At 41.0% G+C, this 26,497-nt stretch overlaps 2 protein-coding genes and 1 long non-coding RNA gene across 3 annotated transcripts; 2 read left to right on the top strand and 1 right to left on the bottom strand.

The window, feature by feature from the left end:
* Nucleotides 1–619: 619 nt before the first annotated feature.
* Nucleotides 620–6,415, top strand: nbl1 (NBL1, DAN family BMP antagonist). The gene is made up of 4 exons (XM_086117940.1): nucleotides 620–899; nucleotides 2,856–3,036; nucleotides 4,370–4,481; nucleotides 5,832–6,415. Exons 2-4 carry the CDS (start codon nucleotides 2,864–2,866, stop codon nucleotides 6,108–6,110), a joined length of 564 nt encoding a protein of 187 aa, XP_085974066.1. The 5' UTR covers nucleotides 620–899; nucleotides 2,856–2,863; the 3' UTR covers nucleotides 6,111–6,415.
* A 4,324-nt stretch (nucleotides 6,416–10,739) lies between these two features.
* tmem88bl (transmembrane protein 88b-like) lies at nucleotides 10,740–17,632 on the top strand. The gene is made up of 3 exons (XM_086118785.1): nucleotides 10,740–10,994; nucleotides 11,414–11,708; nucleotides 15,893–17,632. Exons 2-3 carry the CDS (start codon nucleotides 11,415–11,417, stop codon nucleotides 16,118–16,120), a joined length of 522 nt encoding a protein of 173 aa, XP_085974911.1. The 5' UTR covers nucleotides 10,740–10,994; nucleotide 11,414; the 3' UTR covers nucleotides 16,121–17,632.
* LOC147201420 (uncharacterized) lies at nucleotides 11,570–26,245 on the bottom strand. Its single transcript, XR_015101696.1, has 3 exons — nucleotides 26,021–26,245; nucleotides 15,926–16,140; nucleotides 11,570–11,693 (listed from the first exon to the last, which is right to left on the bottom strand). It is a non-coding gene; the product is annotated as an uncharacterized LOC147201420 (long non-coding RNA).
* Nucleotides 26,246–26,497: the final 252 nt, after the last annotated feature.

Raw genomic sequence — 26,497 nt, forward strand, 5'->3', positions numbered from 1 at the left:
AAACTTACTGTAGCTATATACCCACCTTCTGTCAGAATGGTTGTCCCTTCTGTCATACGGAATATTTTTGTTGATGTGGATGCGCACCCCCCCCCCCCCCCGCCCCACACTTCCTCCACCATTTGTACGCCCTTGCTTCCAGACTCATTTTTACATTTATTATGGATAAATTAATTTACATAGCTCAGAGAGTATTTCAGTGTAACATTTTTATTCAATTGTTTTGAATGCGGCTAGATTGTGGAAGTGTACCCAATAAATCGTCCGGTGAGCCCATCTAGTTTGCATGTGTTTTAATTATTTTGGCTATGATTGAAAATGCAAGAGGTGGTGTGTATAAAACACGTTCCATGTACATCACATGTTGCTAAACGTGACTAATCCGTGTTATCTGGCCGGATCGCCACTTGATCTTCCTCGCCTCGCCTTTAACTTTCAGAGAACCTTTTTCAAACTGGACATTCAAGCCCCCTCACAGCAGGACCTCTCCGTCTGCCTGCCTGCGAGCATTTTTTTCTTTCTTTCTTTCTTTTTTAACAACCACAGCTTGGAAAGAGCTTTTCAGCGCCCTTTAACGTGGGACTTGACTCGGACTGAAGGAGGAGGAAAGAGAGAAAGAAGGGGAGGAAGGGGAGGGACGCTCTGGGCTGATGGAGCCTGGCATGAGATAGTAGCGCACGGCCCATCTTCTCAGCCTCCTTCCTTCCTCGGACCCCGGACACGCCGCTGGCGCTCTCGCTGCTGCTGGATGATGTGACCCCTGAAATGACATACTGACTCGGATGTACAGTACCACCATACAGCAGGACACGCTCCTCATTTGCTTTAAACAACAACCAAAACATATTGTTGTTGTTGTTGTTTTTATTCCTGGGAGTCGGCGTTGACGTACAGCTACGGTGAGCTCAGTGTTCCGTTATGTTTTCATATTAGCAATGTAATGTCATCACCGGGAGCTGATGTTTATTAATTATTCCTTTATTTCATTCCTTGTTCGGTGACACATTAGTTCGACGCCAGCAAAAACAATATGGCGTAATTTATAAATGTACTTAAAAAAATCCTTGAAACAAAATTTAACCTCAAAATTAGATTTTATGATATGACTATATTTGGAGAAACTGTGTGCTGTGAAACGACGGTAGAACCTCAAAAGTCGAACGAACCGAAAGTCATGCATAATTTGGAGTTAAAATCCCACGTGACGTGTCAATAAATCTCGTGAGACTTCAGGCCATTCGGCATTGAAAAGCTTGGGTCGTTTTTTTAATTGAATTTTTTTATTTTCTTTAAATTTGCCCTTTTTCACTTCAAAAGCCACTATTAGCAATATATGTGTGATACTAACTAAAGAACCAGAAACACATTTTAAGAAAATAATCTGGCCGTGCAATAAAATGATCAATTACATGTACAAATTAATTTCACCAATCGGATGCTAATTCAACTGGCATGTTGCCGAATGCATAACGACTAATAACTAGCATAAAAATGACCAAAGAAGCTTTCTAACTAAAAGTATACTGAATGTTCATTTTCTATTTCTCAACCGAGTGTGTTTCCTCAGTCAATTTCTAATTTAAATACGCCCTAAAATCAAATTGAGTGTTTGTGACTGTAAAATAAGGCTTTATTCATTCCAGTAGTTGTACTTTTAAAATCCAAGTTCAGTACATTTGGTAAGTGTACTTCAATTGTATTTAACTTTCAAGTTGCATTTAATCTTTTATAACTTTTTTACTTTAGGTACTATTTTTATGAAACCATAAATCTTCTGTCTGTCATTTGTTCACCCATCAGGTTGAAGTTAATGTTACAATCTCAATTAAAAATGCTCCCCCCCCCCCAAAAAAATTATTGTCTTTCAAAAATATTGAAAAATTATTTAGGCTATTATGCTATGTGGTCTATGATATATTCGGAATTTATATTCATAGCTGTGCATAATGTTACAGTGGGTTACAAAAATAAACGAAATATACTTTTTAAGAATAAAACCTCTGTCTCATTTTTAATAGAGTACTTGTCTCCATTATGCTATTGTACATCAATGTGCATTGTGGAACTCCCTTTACTTGATATTATTTCTTTTGGGAAAATTTGCCCTGAAATCAGAAGTCAACTATTGTTGGTGAGCGTATTGTGTTCAGCTTCAGAAATCACTGTCAAACATAGTTTTTCAAACTTCGGGCTGGGGCCCCAAAATTTTTTTTTTTTTAATTTCAGGGGGTGGGGGTGGCGGGGGTTGATTATTGTCAGAGGAGAATGCTTGAAATAGGTTTCACTGTACATTAAGCAGGCACACATCTTAGAAAATATCTTTTCTCTTCATGTTTGAGCTAAAGTCATGTCTGTTGTGTGTTTTCCTCATTAGTTTACACACACAATATACAGCATGTCACTGTTATAGGGTAAAACATGATCTATTTTTAGTATGTTGGTTTGAAACCCCCTTCAAGTCAACAATGTATTTGTATTCTATGCATATTTGTATTGGGTTTGCTTGTGTCTGCCTCATTGGGGAGGTCCAAAGAGAGTGCAGCAGGAGAAACGTGTTAAAACCGTAGCTTATAAAAGACTTGACAGGCTGAGGCATTTTTAAGGGAGGTGAGGCTTTCCTTCTTCCAACTATTGGACTTTTTGAGGGACAATGGGAGTCGAGTCCACCCTAATGTTCTCACTGCAGCTGGTGATTTACATCATTGCAGAGCATGCCTGTGTCAGTTGTTGTACATCGCAAACAAGGCCAGGGATCTTTGGAAAGTTATCGTCAGGTTTGTTTTTGTGGAGAATAACTTCAGAGCACAAGAGGTTGGTGTTTGTTGGTGACACACTACCGCGTTGTGCCGATTTAGGTGCAGTCATGTGGCAGACCATTCCCATTTGCTGCGCCCTGTTTGCATTGTATGCCGCGGCACCGCCCGCACACATCAACCGCCTGGCGCTGTTCCCTGACAAGAGTGCCTGGTGCGAGGCCAAGAACATCACGCAGATAGTCGGGCACACTGGATGTCAGCCTCGCTCAATTCAAAACAGGTCAGAATGAGACCCCTCCCTCCTCTGTGTCCTTCCTTGCTTCTATCTGATAAACTGTTTAAAACTACAAGCGGAGGTCGATAATTTTCCAAAAGTGTCTTAAGCAAAACAAACAACAAGAGCAAGAACAAGCCTCATGTTCATTTTTCTCATTTAATGGTTTTGTACGTTGCTGTATATTGCAAACACACAGTTTTTTATTGTTTCTCTGATTCCCCTTATGAAACAGGTTCTCGTAGAAGCCAGGAAAATCCGATTGAAGAGTCATTTGTAATATGTTAGCCATTTACCACATGCTGTGACATTGTATAAAAGTGGTGGGGCACCAACTCCTTTTTAGGTATAGGCTACATACCAGGAAAATGTTCATGTTCTCAGAAGTGTCTGACAAACACCATTTGTAAAATGGTGTTTGTTTATAAAAATGTTGCAACTGAATTGAAATTGTATCTTTAGAGTGTCTTTGCATATAATATTTTGAAACATTTGACTGGGAATGAATTTCAAAAGGGACAGATTGTACGATGTCGGCACTGCTGTAATACTTCAGAAAAGAGTTTCTGCCGTTTTGCCTTTACTGTATTTCAGTGGCAAATGAAAAAAAGAAAAAACACTCGCACAAGGTGGATCATGGAGTGCGATGCAGCTCTGGCTTCTACGTGCAGTATACAGTCCAAAATGAAGTCATAACAAAAGATACGCAGAAGCTCCCAGAAGATAGGCCTCCTTCTATCTGTCTATGCATCCATCCATTTTCAATAACACTTATTCTGAACAGGGTCGCGGGCAGTTGCTGGAGCCTATCCCAGCTGACTTCACGCAGAAGGCAAACCAAACCCTGAACTGTTCGCCAGTCAGTCGCAGGGCTTATATAGAGACAAACGACCATTCACACCCACATACACACCGTCACTGAGTGGAAACCGATCCAGCGCTGCCCGCGCACAAGTCAGGCGTGTGTACCACCACATCAGCGACTCGATCTCATTACCTTTGTCTACAATTTGCAAAACTACAACGAAAAGCGGGGATTCCCACCCAATGTGCTGAAAGGTGAATACATTAATGAATTTCCCTTAATTGGTCAATTTATTTTTTAAATTCACACAAAATAATGTGATTTTATTCATCTCTCATTTATTCAGCTCCAAACTGGTAGAACAATTCCACTAGATGGCTGACGTTAGAATTACAGTAATCTACTTTTTGTTGCGCATCATCAGGTTGAGTGATATGATGTGATTTTACTGAGGTTTTTTTTTTTTTTTTCCTCTCCCACTTGGATGCCGCATCCGAATGCGACGGGCGATAATGGCCTATGTCTTCCTTGCAGAGCTTGCCTGGGCCAGTGTTTCAGCTACAGCGTTCCCAACACGTTCCCACAGTCAACGGAGTCTCTGGTGCACTGTGACTCCTGCATGCCTGCCCAGACTCAGTGGGAAGTGGTAAGAATTATTGCCTGTTTGTTAGCTCAAGTAGCAAGCTGACTTTGGGCCCTCTCACCCGAACACACAGCTTCCAGACGAGTGTGTTCAGTACTCACCAAAATCCAAACAAACATGGAGCATTCATTCCCATGCTTATTGACAATGTTAATCCGCGTTCTACGCTTGTCGACAGTTCATTGTACCACCAAGACAGGAATCCGCTCTTGCGAAAACAAAGACTTTGGAGTAAGCACTTTGGAAGGCTGCTTTGTAGACTAGACGGGTGGGATCTCAGGTGAGGTCACCTCTCGTTGCAGAGGAAAATATTTCAATTCTTACCAAGAACAGCCGTTACCTGATAGAATAGTCGCTTTGCTCCTCATATTGGGTGTACTGAATGTATGTGTGTGTGTGTGTGTGAGAGAGAGAGAGAGAGAGCGAGAGAGTCCAACTCAACTCACTTTTAATTATCGTCAAATGGATGTTTGTCTTTGTGGTTATGATTATTGTTGGATGACTTTAACTCGAGCTGGAAATAACAAAAGCAGATCCCTTGAAAGAGGATACCACTCACAGTTGCCTTGGCCCTCGTACTAGATTTTGATGAAAGTGCTGAGTGATCATTTTTGATGCACAATGCAAACAGTGAGGGGGACGTTGTGTGAGGTCTGGTGCGCCAGTTGGGCTTGTGTAACGCCGAGATTCACTGGGAATTCATAAAGTGGGATCTTCCGAATTGGAACGTACCAAAAAGTGGTCAATTGTGGGCTTCCATTAAAATGTTCTCAAAAAATATGCTGTGAATGTCAAAAAGAACATAGAGTAAAAACAATCGGTGGACTTTTCCCTTTTTTCAAAACTTTCCCTGCATTGTTGTGACCTAAAACATCTATAGCTCAATTGGATTTTAAAACAAAAGTGCTTTCTTCGGATGGAACTCGGGCCCTACTCATGGTGGAGGGAATTATGAACAGTTCCGGTGAGAAAGCTGCGCGGGAAATCTCAGGAAAAGCCTACTAGAACATCTTAAATGCATTTGGGGTTCTTCAGAGGCACTTCAAATAGTAGCCGATGCGTGCTGACTCTCATTTAACGTGAGTTTGAATGTGATCGGTTAATTCTGAACCATGCCACATCCCAGTTATTATTATTTTCATTTATAGAGTTCTTAGAGGGTGCGCGAACTTGTGCAATCACATCATTTCAGTTGTTTATTTTCATTCCCATCTCAGAAAGTTTTTTTTTTTGGGGGGGGAGTATAAAACACACACACACACACACACACACACGGCAGCAGTGAATTCACTCACACATTTTAATAGTTCCATAATTGAAAGTTAAACCAGGAACACGTTTACGTCTGCACAGGTGACTCTTGAGTGCCCAGGGAATGAAGAGACTCCTCGCGTGGACAAGCTAGTGGAGAGGATTTTCCACTGTAGCTGCCAGTCCTGCGGCAAGGAAGGCGCCCAAGAGGGGGCCATGATGCAGCTGTATCCGGCAGACAACAGCCTGGACCCCCCATCATTACTTGACACCGTGAGCGAGACGCACTCTCACCCGCCGCCCCATTCAGATGCACGCTCGAAGCCCGGCCACGCACATGCAAGCCATCACCCTCTTCCACGCACGTCAGATGTAGGGTAGCTTTGACCCATCCTGCCGCTGTACTCCCCACTTCCCCTACTTTGCATTCTTCTTCATGGGTAGTGTTGCAGAAGCACTTTGAAACGATGGATTCACTTTGTGTTAAAAGCTGCAAATGCATTGATATATTTCTTGTATCCATTGTTCAAAGATTGTTATTAAACGGAAGAGATTATAATTGCACTTCTTTTTTTTGCTGATAAAAGATGTTTGCATTTGTTTATCCAGACACAACCATAATCGGTTCATGAACTGTGGTATCTACCCTTTACCTGTATCGGATTCAATAAATTCTATTGTTGCAACAGCTTGACTTTTTAATTTTATTTATATTTTTTACTCTATGTCCCTGTACCAAGTCCAATAGTACTGCAAGTAATTTTAATTTCAACTTGGCTCTTTAGTAATACTTAAAGGTCAAATAAATGAAATGGGTATTTTTTTTGTTTTGTTTTGTTTTCAGGCTTTTAAGTTCCTAGGAATATAACAAAACACTCTAAATCAGTGGTTCTTAACCTTGTTAGGGGTACCGAACCCAACCAGCTCATATGCACATTTACTGAACCCTTCATGACTGAAGAATTAAAATATGATTTTTTTTTTTACAAATTCAAGACATTAAAAAAACACATTTATTAAAAACAGAAAACGACTTAAATTATTTATTATTGGCAGCAGGTGTAAATCTTGAACATGCAATTTCTGAAACAAGAAGCACACCCTGACAAAACTGAAATGTGTTCTCAATTTAATATATTCTCAATTTATGCTTACCTATGGACAGACAGACTCATTCCAACCATACCAATAAAGTGCCACTAGGTGACAGTATGGCTCTGGAAACACCTTTCCGTACCCTTTCCATTGGTGTCTCAAAAGGTAGGTATTTTTACTCTCTTTTAGTTTTATTACACAGTTGGGACTTAGCCTGGCAGATTTTGTAAGATTTGACTCATCCTGTATGGAAAACAAATCACAGCAAGAAAACAAGGACAGAATAAGTGGGGCCATTCATCCAGTGCGTGAATTAAAATACAGTAGTCATTTGGAAATTTGTGCACCCCCCGCATCACTCACCCCCACCCTCTTCAAAAAAGAGCCTTCAAGCTTTTTACTCATGCTCCTAATTCAAGGCTAATATCAAACTAAACATAAAACTAAAACAATTACCCATTATTTATATAAAACAACCACATAGTGGAAAATGCCAAAGAGGGCATAGTGAACAACATGTGACAGTGTTATTATGCTTCGAGCTGTTTAATTTTTTTAATGGTGCAGCAACACAGGTAGACAGACAATAGTTCAAGACTCATAGGCATATATTTGTTGTCCTTTGCAAAAAATGTCTATATTACAGCAGCTTACTGAGTCACGAACTGTCATTGTGAAACTCGATCGTTTCTGCATGACAGTTTTGTACTCCCCCCAATGGATATGAGTGTTTCTAGTTATGAGCAATGTAATTGCTCGCTATGGTCACGGAACAACTTATATTGCAGGGTACGACTGTATAGTGATTTTAAAACATCAATCGCATGATGAGTGAGAGGGGCACCGGATGACTTCAAGTAATTTGCAGTAGCTTTTGAAAATGCGGAAAAACTTCTAACTATGGTCGTTTCAGTTTTATTCGAGTTCAAAAGTATGATCCAAACAAAATCACTTTCTTAATGAGGGCAGGTTTTAAAATGTCATACCGTATGAGGTCGGGGTGGTAATACAAAGAGTGGCACGTTACGTGTCAGTCTCAGACTCATTTTGATATGTTCAACAATTCTCTGAAATGAGTAATTGTAGTTTCATGTAATTATTTAAATGATGTTATAATTGCATAACATGCTGATGTTCTGTAAAAAGAAGCTCGGTGTCCACGCTTTGAAAAGCCCTAATGTACTGTATGACATACTAAAAGGTTACATGTATGGGTCACCACACACGCCAGTTAGACACGATGTTCTTCAAACCAGGCACACCACATGTTTCCCGATATGATAGCCTAATCTTTGCTCGAAGACCTCAATCAGTCAGTCATCTATTTCCCGGATCTTCTCTTCCATTTCTCGTCAACTCTGTTCCGTTATCGTTTCCCTATTTCCTTTTTTTCAATGTAATTCCATTTGAGCGACAACAGAGCGACCGGGGGTCTGTACCGCACGACAAATTGATCGCCTCCTTATCTCACGGCCACAAAGCCGACAGACATCAATGCCCACGTCAGAGGTTATTGTATCAAAACCGGAGGCGGGGTATGACATTGTGTGGTTCCGAATGGCATTAACTTCATCGTGGCAACTGTAATCCTTGCGATATCGCTTTTCTTTGTCAAAACTATGCAGTCATGTCACTCTAGGGGAAATCTGGGATTAGGATGATCTTTGCAAGGTTTTTTTTTTTTCTTGTCCATGTAACCCTTTCATGCACCCTGTAACGTGATAACATCACAAGCTGTCCACTGTAGTGACCGCTGTCCCTGAAAGGGTTAAACATGTTATTTTGGCGATATTCGGCCAATGTTGGTGAGAGATTTTTTTCGGAAAAGATGACTCTGCATTCCCCCCAGCGATGCTGCGCCTCCCATTAAGGCCAGTGAGACCGTATTTAATAAACAACTGTTTATTAAACTGACAAGGAGGAAAGGTTTATCAAGCTTTTTATGGGGCACACTGGAGTATGAATGCGCTTGGACTGCTGCCTCTGGTCAAACTGAGCAGAAATTGAAATTTTTAGTCAAGAACAGAGACCTGAGAAATGTACTTCAGGACAGTAACTCAGCCTTTTACACCCGATCGCCTTCCAAGACCACTTGCTCAATTTAAATGACTCATTAGCGCCAATGTCACTCAGAACGTCTGCTCGGAACTCTTTGTCTTATCTGGAAGAGAGAACCCAAACACATTTTAATTGCTTCTATCAGCAATCTCGTCCTTTCTGTTACTTGAAAGGTGAGAATGTAGCTCGGCCAGTAAATCGATCCGCAATTATCCCATCTGTCGATCTCATGCTCGATCCTTAACCCAGTGCACAGAGGGAGAATCATCCACTTAGCATCGAAAAGAAAAAAAAGGTTTGAGTGCTCATCGGTGTGACTAATGTCATTTCATCTGATATTGACAACGCCACAACTATCAACTGATGATCTTGGAATCTACATTTGAGCAGACTTTCCCATCTTGTGTAATTCTCCTTCTCAAATATTCTTTGCCCTTTCCTATTGCTCTTTAATTATCCTTAAAATGTCATCATGTATTGAGAAGCAAATCTCTGAAGTCACTTAACGGCACTTTAAGTTATAATTCCGTCCATTCGTGCAGGCCATGCCTCATCGATTTTCCTTTGAAGTAGATAACATCAGACCTCTTTTGTAATAAAAAAACTAAATAACCCACACAGTATCCAGAAGTCCTTGGCAACTACAAAGCCTTTCTTTCAAAAGTTCTGGGAAAAAATGTCGTCACCACACAGCTTCAGAAACAAGTGCAATAGCCTCTTTGAAAAGTATCCGCTGAGCCCATAGCACGGAAACCGCTCTGGTCGATGTGATAAATGACCTGCTAATGGCGGCAGATGCTGGTTCTTCATCATTACTTTCCCCCCCAAACCGCAGAATTTGCCCATCAAGCACTTGCACAGCACCAGTTGATTGTAGCACATCGTACCTGTTCTCCTCGAAGCCGCACAGCCCAGAAAACCCTAAATACGGAACAGTGTTGCGACGATCCCGACCAGAAACCAAAAACAGAACACTCAACCTTGTCTTGCACCCAGTTCAATGGCTTCCCTCTACGCCATGGGGGGTGAAGACAAAATCTTACTGTTAGCACATCTCTGCATCCATGGCAATTTTCCCCCTTCTCCGTCATCCACACAACCTCTGTTCCTAAAATACTAACTGCCCCCCACCCCAAACGGACTGGCCGATTGGGTCTTCGGCTCGACTGCTCCTTGCCAGTAGAACGCTCTCACCCGACCACCTGAGGACACTACGCACTTCATAAAGGAACTCAAAACGGACATTTTTATTGACGCCTTCCGTCAAAAGTGGATTTTGCCTCGAAAAAACAGAAGTCAGCTCAAATAAAGGATAAACTTGGTTTCAACTTAAAAGTTGAAACCAAGTTTCTCAAAAGACTGTACCCTTCTTACGTTTTTTTTGTGTGTGTGTGTGTATCAGTTATAACAAACAGACCATTAAGGACCTCCTTTGCTGATATGTCCCCCACCCCCCAGTCATTATGTGAACCATTCGCATAGTCACATAAACAATTCACTACCTAAGCTTTAACCCGCAATAATCACAAGAGCCCTTGGTCGTCTGTTGTTTGCTATTTATTGTTTTATTTGTTTATATTGATATGTTTATGCCTTTATGTATTTTGATGCAGTTCAGTTTGCTGCCCTTATTTTTAGCTGTGTGTGGTTCAGTGCACTGCATGTTTGCACTGTGGGTGAGAGAGGAAAGTGATTTCATCTGTGCTGTATGTTGCGCATAGAGCACATTTGACAATAAAGCTTGACTTGACTTGACCTAAATGCTTGGATATTCAAACAAGCAAAAATAAGAAAGAAAAAAGAAAGGAAACGACATTCAGATGGAATTAAATGCTTATATAAATTGCAAATAATGAATAATTAATTTGCCATGAAATAAATTATCCATGTTTTGGGAATATACAGGCGAGCGTGTGTGCGCGTGTGTGGTGATCGTGCACGCGAGCTCAGGTCGCGCGCCCAAAGTGTCTACCTCTCTCAGCGTCGCCCAAACTCGCAGCTGATTTTTCTCCAGCCCATCATTTCAAAAACTGTCACTACGAGTCTTGTTGTTCTCGCGTGTCAAAGCAGCAAGACTCCAATAGCGCCGAGTGGACTCGAACACACTTGCAGGTAAGCAGTTGACTACTTCATTAGATGCGCAAATTATTGTTGATATTGTGAGAGGAAATGTCACTCAAGGATTATAAAGTGTATCCGAATTAAGAGCTATGCTATGCATGAATGCTTTAATGATCGTTTAATCTCTGCATGTTTTAGATTAAAATGAATTGCCTGTGACTATGGCCAAGCTAAAAGCGACAAAGGATTGATCGCTAGGATGGGCGTGCCTGTGCGAAAAAAAATAGAGAATCCTTATTTGCATTTTGTCGAATGATTTTCAGACCATCGGTCATGAGACGGAAAGGGGATCATGAGTTTTACTTCAGAATGAACTCCCCCCAACACACACACACACGCACACACAAAAAGGCATGTGCATATATATATACACCCCCCCCCCCCCCCATGTGACTAAATCGTCCTTTCAGGATGTGTGGCACAGATGTTGACCTGGATGATGGAGGCTCAGTCGAGGAAGAGAAGGAGGAAGAGTTGTGGCTGGGCGAACGAGTGAAGATGCTGCCCCCTCCTGTGGCCCGTAGCGGGGGTTCGGCTTGGGGTACCCGCAGGAGCAGCGCGGGCTGCGTTGTCTGCGGAGCAGCTCTGGTCCTTTGGAACTTGTGTGTGCTCCTGGCTGGTGCTCTGCTCCTGATGCTGATCTTCTCCTTGGTGCTGCTGCCAGCAGTGGTGCTGCTCTACGCTGGATTCCTGTGCCATTCCAGAGTGAGTTGATTGCAACATACAGTCACTATGTCCAGAACAGTGGTGCATTGAGATACTCTAGACCAGTGGTTCTTAACCTTGTTCAAAGTACCAAACCCAACCAGTTCATATGCACATTCACCGAACCCATCAAAAGTGAAAAAGAAAAATAAGATTTTTTTTTTACCAATTCAAGACATGAAAAAACACATTTAAAACAGAAAACAACTTAAATAACATTTCAAGAAATAAATGTAAGTTATTTAAATTGTGCAATATACAAACATTAGGAAGAAAAAACAACATTCTAGAGCATAGTGTCAAAGTCAAGGCCCGGGGGCCAGATCCGGCCCCCCATTTCATTTTATGTGGCCCGCAGGAGCAAATCATGTGTGTCAACTATCATGATTCTTGCTGAAATCTGTACCAAAATGTCAAATTGTCATGGCTAATAAATAACGTTGAGATTTTGCACCGGCCCTCCGATAGAAGCCATAACTCTGATGTGGCCCACGACAAAAAAAATAGTTTGACACCCCTGCTCTACAGTCTATAATGTAAGGAAATTATTCTACTTCTGGTGTGGCCATGGCCACCTGCGGGCAATATAAGAGTCACGTGACTATACATAAAAGAGATGGTCACGTTTGCTTGCTAAGCCACAGTGATATTAGTCCTTCTTCACAGAGAATGAACAACATGTGCTTGTGAGTATTGTTGTCTGTCTACAGGTGTTGTTTTTATCATACATGAAAAGACACTATGGGCTCTATATTCGTAGACTGGCACATGTTTGTAGGCGTGAGCCTCACTTCAGTTGTTTGGGAATTTCATTGCAATTGGACTGCTCCGTTTGTCTTCAGAGATGTTCCTTCTCTCATTTAAGAAGGCTTCATCAGTTCATGCGACTAGGCTTGGTTACGACAGACCAGGCTGGGTTCATATGGAAAAACTCAACCATTTATGCTCCAAGTTGAAGGTAACACCCACCTCCCTTCCCTCCCCCGGCAATGATATCATTCTTTTGGGATGCAAACGACCATTATTAAGATGCTTGGCAGAAAGGCCTCTGGCGATCAATAAGTCGCTGGGTGGAAAATCCCTCATTAATATTCCATTCAGTTGTAAAAAGGTAGAGAGCTACTTTTGCAGTCAGGAGGGATGGTGTTTCTGTTGTTTGTCCAGGGCAAAATCATTAAGTTTCTTGGGAACATCTGTCCTAATAAAGCTTTGCTGGAAGAACTGATGAAGCCTTCTCGGATGAGGGCAGAAATGTCTTGTAAGACATTTGCAATTGATTCAACGCCCCGAGAAAGAAATGACCTGGATCAATGAGATTATCCACAAGCATGTTTGGGAATTTGGTTCATCTCTCTTTGTGTTGTCTCTTTCTGTTTGTGATGGATGTCATATTTCATTCATAACTATCTCAACTGCGTGCATCATACCCTCTGAATGATTGTGGAAATCAATTAATTGAAAGCATTATTACCATCTGGAAGATTGGTAGACTTCTCGCGTGCCACATTTCAAGGAAATGAGAGGATCCGCTTTGGTCCGCAGTGAATCAAGTCGGCTGTGTTCACAGCCACAACGGCACAAACTGTCCATTTTAATAATGCACCTCCCTCTGCCATTTCCACGTGTCGGCGATGATACCAACACATGGTCTTAACCGCCTCTGTGCAGAGTTCAGCACCTTGCCGTGCTGGACACAAAAATAGACCCCCACGTCTCCGGCAATCTTCTGCTCAATTGATTCCCTGATTGCCTTCCAGAGAGCTCAAATCTTGTTATATTGAAAGCAATGGGATTTTTTTTTTCCTGTGTACTATTCTTATCTTGTTTCATAGCTGGAAATGAAAGTCTCAGGTCGCTTTTTCGAGACGAAAACTCAAACTACTATATTTTGGGAAGAGTGGGTCATCCTGACATGGGAACATATTCTACAAGTCCACAAGTAGAATAGGCAACTGAAGTACTGTACGTAATTAGTTGTTTCCATGGCGGGGACAAACACCTCACTTAATTACAAGCGGATTGTTTTTAAGCTTTTTGTTTGACGTTAAACTACTGCTACTACACATAGCATTACTATGCAAACACTGTAAGCAGCGACCACGGAGAGACAAGGTAAGAAACACGCCGAACCCTGAGGGACCGACAGATTTAATTCTGCATGGGTCTTGGTGTCACATCTTCTTGTGAAGATCTACAGCTACGTCCTTCTATAAGTCAACTCCGCCCAACATGCAACCATTGCAGATATTATATTTTACTACTGCATGACAGTGTGGACAATAAACACAAGCAAGGCAGTAAAATACTCTGCTCAAAATTCTCAAGCGAATGCATAAGAATCACGGCGCAACTCTGAATCAATCAAACTTTTGGAATGTCAACCCGTCTGGCAAGGAAGCAATCACGACCGTGAATCGATTGCACTGCAAATGAGTCTGAAGGGCAGCGCTGTGTCTGGCTCACAGTTCTGTGGTGGATTTAAGAGTGCCTTGGTGCCACTTTCCAAAAAGTTGCGCTTCAGCTTCATTGAACACTAAATCAGTGGCTCTGAACTGGTCTGACTTCTCATCATCATTCCATATGGACAAGCCGCAGCGCAAATCAAGGAACAATGTCAACATTCTGATGTAGTGAGAAAATGTTAAAGTTTGAACCTGACATTACAAATTTTCACAGTGGGCCAATATACACAAAATTCCAAATTTTCACATGAAACAAAAAGAACGGAAAGAGTGTGAAGAAAATATGATATTTTATACTGGACAGAACAATGTACATAGTACTTAATGGAACTTCAGTAAGTGGAGAAGTTTTTAATCCACACGTACATATTGTTGACGTTCATGAAATAAAATACAAATTAAAGGGGAAGTCAATCCCCCCTAAATTCTTTCCAAGAAATGTTCTATGCTGCCCCACTAGTATAAACATGACATTCGGATTAATACTGTGACGTGGAATTTGACTTAAGCAGTAAAATCCACTTGTTTTTGTCCATCTCAGGGGGCGGCCATTTTGTCAGTTGCTGTCAACTGAAAATGACATCACAGTTGCTCGGTGCTCATGTAACGACAAATCATGGCTCAGCTTCAAAAAACAGGTGAGCCGAGATTGGCCATTACCTGAGCATTGTCCCTGAACATAAATCCTCAAATATATACAACCCGTTATAGTAAAAAAATAAAAACAATTTAAAAAACATCCAAACTTTTAATTTAAGCGACAATTACGTCACAGCTTCTGCAGAGTGAGGAAAGAGGCGCAGTTTTGCAACACTTCTCTATCATTTGGAAGGTTCAAGAGTAACTAATCAAATTAGATATTTTTCGATCAGAAGTCATGGACTATGGTGGCAAGCAAATACAGTATTGCACTTCTAATAGTATTGACCAATTTATATTAAGGGATTTGGTAAAAGGAATTGCTGGTAAAAGCGATTAAAGGGAGAGAAAAAAATGGTTATATTGGTATAGATTTCTTTCCAAAATGAAAAATCAATGTACCAGAGAAACAGCGTAACAGAGTCGGGATTGCCGCAATGTTGAGACAGGTGTGTGAATTTTTAACCCCCGCTCCAACCTTGTTGTTGTGTGGAAAGCAAATGTTGCTGCCCGACAATTCTTAGATTGTGGGATGCTGTGTCACTTTGTGAACATGCATGTTGCAGGAATAGCCTGTCTGTAATGGGTTACATGTAAAATGCTAAATGCTGGATTGATAGGTACGATGCGGCGGAAATTTTTTTGTGCGTGTGGACATCCCCATCACCGGAATTGATTGACAGCTCAGAGAGTTGGTGCCAACTCTGAGAGACTTGTTTTCTCACACTTGACTGCCCACACGACATCCCCCATTTATAAATACCAACACAAACGCACCCACTTAACATACTAGCCAAAAATCAAAAGTAGGGGTCGCAACTCTAGGGTCACATATGGCACTTTCATCCATCTGCTTTGACTTTGTGACTCAGAAAAAAAAATTAAGTATTTCATTTGTAAAGATAATGGCTCTCCTGGAACATTAACATACAACTTTTTAAAAATTTGTTAGTTCTAAATATTTTGTGTTCCCTGTTCATCGTCATCATTGTAATTGCAGCACACAATCGTTTTTTATACAGACAGGTAAAAAAACAAACAAGCAACGACATCTGTCCTCCCCTATCACACACCACCCCACAGATCCTGGACGGCTCGTCGGCCATCTGCAATTACCTGGACGACAACAGCTGCTCGGCCCTCATCATCCTGGGATTTGTGATGATGTCGCCGCTTGTGGTGGTGGCGGCGGCGGTCTTCTGCGGGCTGCTGCGAAGGTTTCGACTACTGCTTCTCATTCAGCCAATCAGTCGCGCACGGTACACAGGGAGGCTGATGGACTGGGTGGGCAGCGCCCATGCCTGGGTCTGATTGCTGCATTAAGGTGGTGACTAAAAGGCAAGGCATGGCATCGTGAGTCACGGGTAGCTTTTTCTTACCTCATATAATGCCTAGAGCAGTGTTTGCCAGTGAGCCATGGCGTATTCTTTACAGGAGAAAAACCTCACGGCACACCACTAAATAATATAATAGATAATGGGGTTCCTTGACATAGCTTACATAAAAAGGGCAATTCGTTTTTAAATAATGAAAATGGCACTCTATAATAATTTATTTGATAAAAATCAGACAGTATTGGCATAATTAAATATAAAATGAAGAATTAAACACTTTGTGGATCATGGTGCAGAAACAAATGAAGAAAACCTTCACGTTTACTGTAATTTACTCAGTAAGCTGCGGTAATATTGATTTGGGTTTTTTTTTGTTTTTTTGCAGAGGATATTGAATGTAGTTTTGTATTGTGGTGTCTGGCTACATGTGTTGCTGCACCGCTTGTGTTCAAATAGCCAAATTGTCGGATGCATATCACCGCCACATGGATGCCGTTTGTTAATCTGTCAATGTCTTTTCATATTGTGTTAGCATTAAGATAGCAGACTTTAAGGTGAAGTTATGTTTTGTCATTAAACAAAAAAAAATTGTCCATCTCAAAAAACTCTTAGGTCGAGTCATTCTTATGTGAGGGCACCACTGAAAACCCAAATAATGATCATGTCTCGGTGTACTCGCACATTTATTTACTCTGTGTGAAATGTGGACCTGTTTAAATGAACATAAAGCTATTATTCTGTTATTCTATTATTCTGTATTCTCAACAAAAACTCGGCTGCGATTAAATACAATACTTCCGGTTTTATTCTTTCAAATTTAGTGTCAAATGAAATAAGTGTGCCTCCCTCTATTGGTTGAACGTGGAATTACAGTGCACAAAATACAGTTTCGCTTTCGATCAAAATAGTTTTGCTAACTGTACAAAATAAAATCACATAACAGCGGGACATTGTACCTGGAGCCAGCGATGGAAGGATATTTACTGAATTGTGTCTAAGGTGGATTTCTGTAAAGACATTTTTTTTTTCCTTGTATAAATGCACTTAATGGAGCTTTTCTGGCAGTCATGTCTTGTACTCTACGAGGGAGGCTGTGATTATCATGGCGTAAAACCATGATTAGAAAACAAAAGTGGGCAGTATGATTGTATAATGACTGTTTAATGGGTGCCAAGTGTTGAAGTAGAATTTGATCACCAGATTGTTTTGGCTCATTATGCTGTTGAGTGATTTGCTTCATGTATGCATTACTTCAATTTTGCTGTACAGATACAGTAAAATACGTGATGAGTGTAAATTGTACTCTGTATACAGTATTAGTACCAGGAAAGGAAAATATTGTTTTTGCCATATTGCTGGTGCCAAACAACACAAATACAGATTGTCATATTGAGTACTCCCATCAATAACAATAGACTCCACTGTTTTTCTTTTGTGATGTGACCTTTTCCCTAAAAAAAAAAAAAATAAAGTAAGTTTACTGATTTGATTCCATTGAGTAATTGCTTAACATTCATGTGAGACAAGACACATACGAAAAGGTCCGATTAGAAGACAAAGCAAGCCAATATATTCTCATTACGCTAATTGATGTTAACAATATACAAGTATGGAAAGAACATCAGATTCGTCAACTGGTGAAACGGTTGAGGTCTATTGTGGTGATGTTCAGGGGCCCTTTAATCAATTGGGCATATTGACAAATACATCATTGGTACAGGGCAACTCGGTAGTCCAGTGGTTAGCACGTCGACTTCACAGTGCAGAGGTACCGGGTTCAATTCCAGCTCCGGCCTCCCTGTGTGGAGTTTGCATGTTCTCCCCGGGCCTGCGTGGGTTTTCTCCGGGTACTCCGGTTTCCTCCCACATTCCAAAAACATGCATGGCAGGCTGATTGATCACTCTAAATTGTCCCGAGGTGTGAGTGAGGGTGTGCATGGTTGTTCGTCTCTGTGTGCCCTGCGATTGGCTGGCTACCAATTCGGGGTGTCCCCCGCCTACTGCCCGAAGACAGCTGGGATAGGCTCCAGCACCCCCGCGACCCTAGTGAGGATGAAGCGGTTCGGAAGATGAATGAATCATTGGTACAGATTATAGCATTGTAAGATAAGATAAGATAAGATAAGAAACACCTTTATTAGTCTCGCAATGGAGAAATTCCCAATTCACAGCAGCAAAATTATGAAAGGAAGAAGTAGAACAACAAAATATAGGAGCTGCTGGAAAGGCAGCCACTCTCGCGGCGCCATTTTGAAGTCAAAATAACAACAATAACACAACACAACACATAGGACAGTGCAAACGGGTACCGTGTGTATTATTAGCATCATTATATGGCTGACATGTTCAATAAAGAACTTTATTGTTGATCAAAATGATTTTGTTTTCAAATATTAAGAGATCGTAAGAGATAAAAATTGTTTATATTTATCTACTTCATCAGGTACACCTCAATCAAATAAGATCCTATCCAAAACCTGTATCGATAATAACAGTAACAAATTATTTGTACTCTTCTCAGACTACAAAACTGTGTATATTTCACCATTTCAGCCAAAACAGTAGACAAAATGGAGACTTCTTTCTTCTTACTTTTTTCTTTTCTGATTGATATAAAAATGATTTATTAGATACAATCACATAACGGGGTAGGACTAGATAAGTTTTTTACTTCTTCCTACTCCCTTGAACATAATAACTGTGTTGAATGAAGATTGATTTCTTTCTTTTTACTTTTTTTTATCTACCTTATTTTCTGTCAAATTATTTCTGTATGTTTTATGTTCAATAAACAAAAAAAAAATTGTACTCTTCTCAGACTACAAAACTGTGTATATTTCACCATTTCAGCCAAAACAGTAGACAAAAGCAAAACTTCTCCACAGTCAAGCTAGTTTAGTGCTGGGCACCTCTGAATATAAAGCTCACCTTTAAATAAAAAACCAGACAATTTAGCAGCCCACACATTTTGACGAGAACAATGTTCCACTTTGAAGTGATTGAGGTAATGGATGCTTCTGTATGCCCAAAGTGTGTCAAGTGTGCACGTTAATATCAGGCCGGAAAGATAGCAAACATGTCACAGCCGCGAATAGAACAATTCCATTTGAAAAGCAACGCTCAATGTGGATTGAATAATTGCGTTGCATGAAACAGACTTGATAAATTCTGTATACGGCTTAAAGTGTCACTGTTTCTTCACTGCCTATGTAAGATGTTACGATGTATACTGTTTGGTTCTTTCTTTTCGCAGAAATATTCAGTGTTCACAACAGCATATCATCGGGCGAGGAGAGAATTACATGTAACAGTGTTTTAAAAATAGCATACACAAAAACCAATTGCAGTTACAGAAAAAGAAATTGATACATTTAGTCAAATCTGGTAGGGGCTATTATTTCGCTGCTAAATTTGTATGATTCCTGACAAGTTTCTCATCTCAACCTATTTCTGGGGATGAGTGGCCAAGCAAATAAAATCCTTTCAGGACTCTGCATAATGGTTCCAACAAACTGTGATTTTCACATCCTCTGCACACCAAACAACTTTGGGTGATGAAGCGCTCAAGTGCATAATTACAAGGAGCCAGCGAGACACGTCTCTCTGAGGAGAAACACTTCCAGGGCAGGCCGTAGGCGTGGGCAAGCAAAGACTTTTAATTAGTGCAATGAGCATCTCCTCTTTTTATGATCCATTTAAAAGACACTCCTCCACTTAGCTTTTGCCATGTCAGTTCGGTTTTGGATGAGACATAGCAAGGAGCCTAAGGGGTTAAATTTCGGGCGCTATTTTTTATTTATTTTTTAAATAAACGCAAATGTCCAGATTTTCATTTCAGCTCAGGACATGCTGCGCATATTTTGCTAATATGGAGTGGCCCAGTCGGGCTCAGCAGGCTACCACAGTGGAGGGAGTGTCTCGCAGATGTGAAATTTCGTATTAGAGAAATGATCTGCTCAAAATACATTAAAAGCAGGCGCAAGGTTGACAGTTGGCCTAACACAACGTATTTTATAAATACTGCTTTTGAACAGCGTGCGTCAAACCCTCACTGGGCTGCACAGCTATGGGGACCGCTCTAACATTCGGGGCTGAGTGGTGAGCATGAAGTGCCCACTTCACGGCGCATATGTGCTCCAGCTCTGTTGATACTCTAGTGTGCAACTAGCATATTGCACTTGAAGTGAATGAAAGGAGCCATTTTGTTTGACTATGATCGAAAATTGGCTGTGACCACACTCACATCGGCACAGCCCTCCCTCTGTGCTTATCTGTAACATTTTCAACATCGGCTTTAACCTGCTGTATGGATTTTCCCGGTTTGGGGCACGAAAATAGAACTCTCAGTGTACATGTGAGTGAATGGCTGAGAGTGTGTCTACATTTTGTATGATAAATGTGAATGGACTGAGATATTTATATTATGTATGTTTGTCATGCACTGATCGAAGTTTACAATGCACACTATCTGTGTCCGACACATTTAGATAGAATTTGAAAGATGACCTTAGCGTGAAGTCGAAAAAGCATTCAGTCACCCTGACAGCACTTTCAGCCCAAGCAAATGTTTTGAACAATTTGTGTTGTTCATTTGCGTAATAGTTTGCCTCAGGATGAGGCACTGAGTCGAGTCATTCATTTGGAGACGACTGTAATGACAAAGGTCACATATAACAAATCTGCATATTGTCAACAACAAATACTCCCATTCTTGAATGAATGTTCATGCAGATGTGTTTCTTGTCACTCCAACAGTCCCATTAATTTTAAGCTGGCTGCACAATATATGACTTTCCTCATAACAACACTGTCTCTGCTGCTTTATGAAGCACTCAAGCTCAATCTATAAGCCATTTACGACTCTCAATTCATTTCCCTCTTGTGTACTGTCATACAGCCCCATACACACACACGCGCGTTGCCAGATGTTTGTTATGGCCACAATGTCCCCTTGTACACCTTTTTACCTTCCATTTACAGCCACGCTATTCTTAATTAGCTCTCCCCCGGGGGGGAAAAAAATATCTTTTTGATTGTTTCCTCTAGCATCAGCCCCTCTGGATTCATTTGCTTACTGTGATAACATCTTATTGTCATGATAGCGGCATCCCCGGATGATTTTGCTGCAAGGTTTACATGTTTGCCTTTTGCAGAATTCCTGTAATATGCCTCGAGTATAAAGCCCCACCTAATATAGCGTGAACCCCCAAAATCACTCTAAAAAGCTATTTACTTTTATCTCTGTATTTGTGTCTAATAGAATACGGTCCCACAATTTGCTGGTATACTCTGGAATTATCTTTCGTCATTGAAATGAATGGAAATGCCATTAATCCGTGCAAGCCTAAAAAAATAAATAAATAAACAATCATAAAGTGTTTTTAACAAGAAAAGTCGCACTCTATAATATTCCACTTCATAAAAACATCCAGATGTGACATGAAAAAAATGTAACATGTTTTTGCCACATTTTCTGTTTCAATTCAATGTACATTGTGCATTAACAAATTTTGTCTTTCTGGTAGCCACAACTTACTACTTGGGTGGGTGGGGGGGTGTATAATACAGCCATACAGATACTGTATACACGAACATGATCCCAGCTTCTCAGGAAGCTGTAGTAATATTAGTTGCTGTAATAGGATAAAGAAAATATTTCTGTCAGTACTGTTATATTCTCTATGCACGTGTTCCTTTACTATTTGTTAAAGTATTCTGCAACACGAAGCCATTTTCTTTGCCTATCTATGGCATTTCTGTTGCCATTAAACTAGTGGACATTGCACATCTTTGCTTGCAAGGCAAAGCAGAAAAATGGTGTAGCCGAAGTTATGGTAAGTGGCTGAGTCAGGGAACAAAAAATACTTCCCTCCTTTGTTTGTATGATGTCAGGCCACCACTCTCTATTTGTCTTCAAATTCGACTGTGGACACACAAGTGTTGAGTCTGCCTCTCCTCTTACCCAGCAGAGATAAGAAGGCGAAGACGCAAGCTCCCACTAACAGATAATCTTCCCTTTCTTTTCCAACTGCTGCTTCGATAATCTCCCTTTAGTCCACGTCATAATAGCGTGGCTTGTCGCGGTCCCCTGTAGGTGTAGGTCCTTCTTGTTTTCTCACATCGAAAATCCATTTTCCATGTTCCACTTCTATCTCATTACAACCTGTCGCCCGTGGCGAGAACATGAAAAGAGGAATCAAGGCAGGCTATTCATGAAACCCTGCTTCCAAATTCGACAACACACTCTTGCATGATTCAGGATTGGATAGCACAGGAGCACAACAGGTCAGTCGGGCCAATTACACATTCAATCAAGAAATCATATTCACCCAAGGGCTAAACAAAAAAAAAAGACCTCTGTCCCAATAATCTACTTTTAATGATATCAGTATTTGTTTTGTTCTTCTATTCTGTGTGAGGATGCGCGTCATCCGTCCAATTCTGTTTATCGAGCTCACGTGTGAGACTGACACCCAAATAAATGATTAATGAATAATTATTTCCATCATGTCAAAAATACCTGAGCTCACAGTCGTTTGCATCTATGGCCAATTCTGAGTAGCGTAGTTTTTTTTTTTATACCAACAACACATCCTTCAACTTTAAAGTCAAACAATTCACCAGTGAAAAAAAATTAGGAAATGAATGAAAGAAGACAGGGCGGCCCGGCAGTCCAGTGGTTAGCGCGTCGGCTTCACAGTGCAGAGGTACCGGGTTCGATTCCAGCTCCGGCCTCCCTGTGTGGAGTTTGCATGTTCTCCCCGGGCTTGCGTGGGTTTTCTCCGGGTGCTCCGGTTTCCTCCCACATTCCAAAAACATGCATGGCAGGCTGATTGGACGCTCTAAATTGTCCCTAGGTGTGAGTGTGGGTGTGGATGGTTGTTCGTCTCTGTGTGCCCTGCGATTGGCTGGCAACTGATTCAGGGTGTCCCCCGCCTACTGCCCGAAGACGGCTGGGATAGGCTCCAGCACCCCCCGCGACCCTAGTGAGGATCAAGCGGTTCGGAAAATGGATGGATGGATGAAAGAAGACAAAGAATGCAGCACGGCATCTCGTATTTCTGAGGTTTGGGTTCGAACGTGTGTGAGGTCTACAAGTTCTCCCTGTGCTTCCTGTGAGGATTTTTTTTTCTGGACACTTGGACTTCATCCCACACTACAAAAATATGAAAAATTGTCCATTGGTATTTGTGATTGGCTGTTTGTCCATATGTGCCCTCTGATTGGCAATCTCGAGTGTGACCCACCTACTGTCCAAAACTGCCATCATGCATGTCATGATCTGTTTTTCACTCCTATTCAATCAACAAAGTAAAAAAACAGGAACAGAAAGTAAAATGTTTGGCTTTCATGGATGATACAAAAAATAAATAAAAATAAAATAAAAAGTTACGGTACTAAGTCAGATGCCAACATTGGCTAATTGTTGTCCAAGTTTGCACTTTCACATTCAACAACAACCCCCCCCCCCCACAAAGAAGCTGCAGCATGACAGCATCTGTCATCATCACGGGTAGCCCCGTTTTAAGAGTTCAACTCATACTAATATTTACTTTTCAAAGTGGCGATGAATGGTTCCTTTCTGTCCGCACCACGTCCATCTGTGGATGAGAGTCAGCCGATCGTCTCGTCTCATAGACGACCGTCAACGTGAGGAGCAGAGGTGGTGACATATTCGGGTGATCCTTAAGCACGCGGCGGTGCTGAACGAAATAACAATGGATGTGTTGAAGGATAGCAGCTATAAAACGTCACATAAAGACAGAATCCAAAATTTGAAACAAAGCAGATATAGGGTAAAACACCTGCGCAACAACAATCAGTACAACTATAGCTAAAGAGATTGAACACAAGAGTGCTATCAAACATTCTGCCAACTGCGGATTTTCAAAAATACCGCAGAGCATTTTTGATCAGCCCTTCACCCTCAACCTGTGTGATTATTGCTTTAGTCAGCAGCAAAGCGCCAACTATGTGTGGATGTGTTTGTGCGCGTGTCTCTGTTTGTTCCTCTCGTTTACTTTCAAGTCAGCACTAAGGAACGAATCAATGCAATGACACAACCCTCCTAAGATGCAATCATCATTGCTGCTGCAGTATTTGAATCAAAGCACACACGGAGCATTCGAATATGGGCTCTAAAAGAGACAAATGAGTCAGGTTCACTGCATGAATAAATAGAACAGATGGTTGAAATGTAAAATGCTCCAGTAAACGAATGAGACAAATGAAAACAGTCAGAAATGGACCGAGAATGGAAAAGACCTCCAAAGTCTGAATGCGAGCGGAATGGTTGTTTGTCTGTATGTGCAATGTTAATGGCCGGCGACCTGTCGAAGGTGTACAGTATCCGACCAAGCTCACCTAGGAACCTAAAATGGATATGGATAAAATGGAAGGATGGCACCTTAATATTTGCCCCCCACCCCCACCCCCACCCCTCACCAAAAAATTAAAATCTGGTAACATGTAAACAAACAAAACAATGTTTCCAAATGACTCTTCAAAGATCAAATGCAAAAACTTTCCAGGTCCGTTTTCTAAGTACAGTACGTATTGTCCTGTCAAAACTTTTATATTTCAGTTTTTTTACTCCAAACGTAAGAGTGAAAAAACAAAAGGCCAGCACTAAAATGACATTAAAGCAAAGTCAGTGACATTTTTTTTTCGAAATGATCACTGACTTTTTCGTAAGAATCCATATACCATATCCAGTTCATTTTCAACTCAACTCAATTCAACTGTATTTATAGATCACTTTCAAACAGCCACTTTCAAGAGCTTTTAATGTTTTTTCTGCCCCCTGGCCAGCGATGAATTTTACATTCACTTATCTATTAATACCAGCTGAACTTGCAGAGACATGACTCATCATCATGAAGTTCACACTTGACTAATGCTGTACCCCAAAGGCAGCACGAGCATCAGAATCGCTAATTAGTACATATGTGCCGCTCTTCCAAGTTTGGCTAATGTTACAGAATGAGGGGAAATTAGCAACACTGAGATTTTGTCCGAGCTGGTAAATTGCTTTGTTAACTTTGCTAAAAGAAATGAGTCACTCAAGTCAATTTAGGATTCTGAGATGTGCCTGGCAAAGCCCTTACAGAATTTGTTTGACATACCAAACTTCGTACAGATAAGATGATGATGGTGATAAAGAAGAATACCATATCCAAGGCATGCATTTCACATGTATTTTATTTTGAGCGATTTTTAGTTACATTTTTGAACAATATTTTTTTTAATCGTCGCTCTCTCTTAATATGTGTGTTTAAAGAGCTTCGAAACGCACACCCGATGATCTCTCGTGAGACACAAATCGCTGCACTGTGGTTGTGAAAGGTGAAAGTTAACACGCTTTTGTTTGTTTTCACCTGGTGCTTTTGTTCAGAACACCAAATACAGAGGAAAACACACGCACCATCTCATATTTGGAAAAAACAGACGCTCTGTTCTTTTACATGTTTGTCCCTACAAACACGAAGACAAAGTTTATTGCAACTTAGCGATAGGGCTGTGATGCCACATGTCCAGACAGGCAGCAGACAGATGTCTAAAAACACACGCGTACACACCGGCACACGCATGCCCCCGTCCCACACACACACACACACACACTGAAAGAAAGACGGCTACATCCGTACATGTCTGGATAAACAGTCAAGTCATGTCAAGTGCTGCGGAGTCTAGGTCTTCCGCAGCTCGTCACTTCAAAGCTGTCTGAGGGTTTTTCTTGCCACCAAAACTCATCTTGTAAACAATCCACAACGTGAAGCAAATGCCTAATAACACGTTTAAAGGGAATTTCCTGAAAGCTAACATACTCGGTGTACGACCATGATGTAACAACGGTCTAATGGGCTCTTTTCCTCACCTGTGAGAAGCATTTCCACATGAAAATGGGACTTGCAGTTGAAGCGTCGAACACAACCAATAAAGTCATCGCAGTATGAGGTCATAAGTAATAGATTTTTAGGGGGAATTTGGTACGCCACGTCAGCCCTCAAATTGAATCGTTATTCTGATTAAATTGCTTATCTTAAATGAATTATAAAAATGAATACAAAAACACCCGCCTTCAAAGTGGGTTGGAGATGACCCCAGGCACACGTCACTGGTGATGACTTCCGGATCAATGACGCAACTTAAATTTGCAATCAAAATGGGCCATATTTTAAAAATGCATATCTATGGAATTATCTTGTCTCGTCAAAACTCCTTAAACTTAAACTTAAGAGCCGACGGGAGAATATGCACCTCAGTCATGCCACAATATTTGTCTAGAAGTTTAAAAAAACTGCTTTGGCAACCATCTTGTGGCATCTATAGGCAATGACCTTTTTGGATGGGT

This window comes from Hippocampus guttulatus, chromosome 8 (assembly GCF_054856545.1).
Source record: "Hippocampus guttulatus isolate MCC_2025c chromosome 8, RoL_Hgut_1.0, whole genome shotgun sequence".
Taxonomy (NCBI): Eukaryota; Metazoa; Chordata; class Actinopteri; order Syngnathiformes; family Syngnathidae; genus Hippocampus; species Hippocampus guttulatus.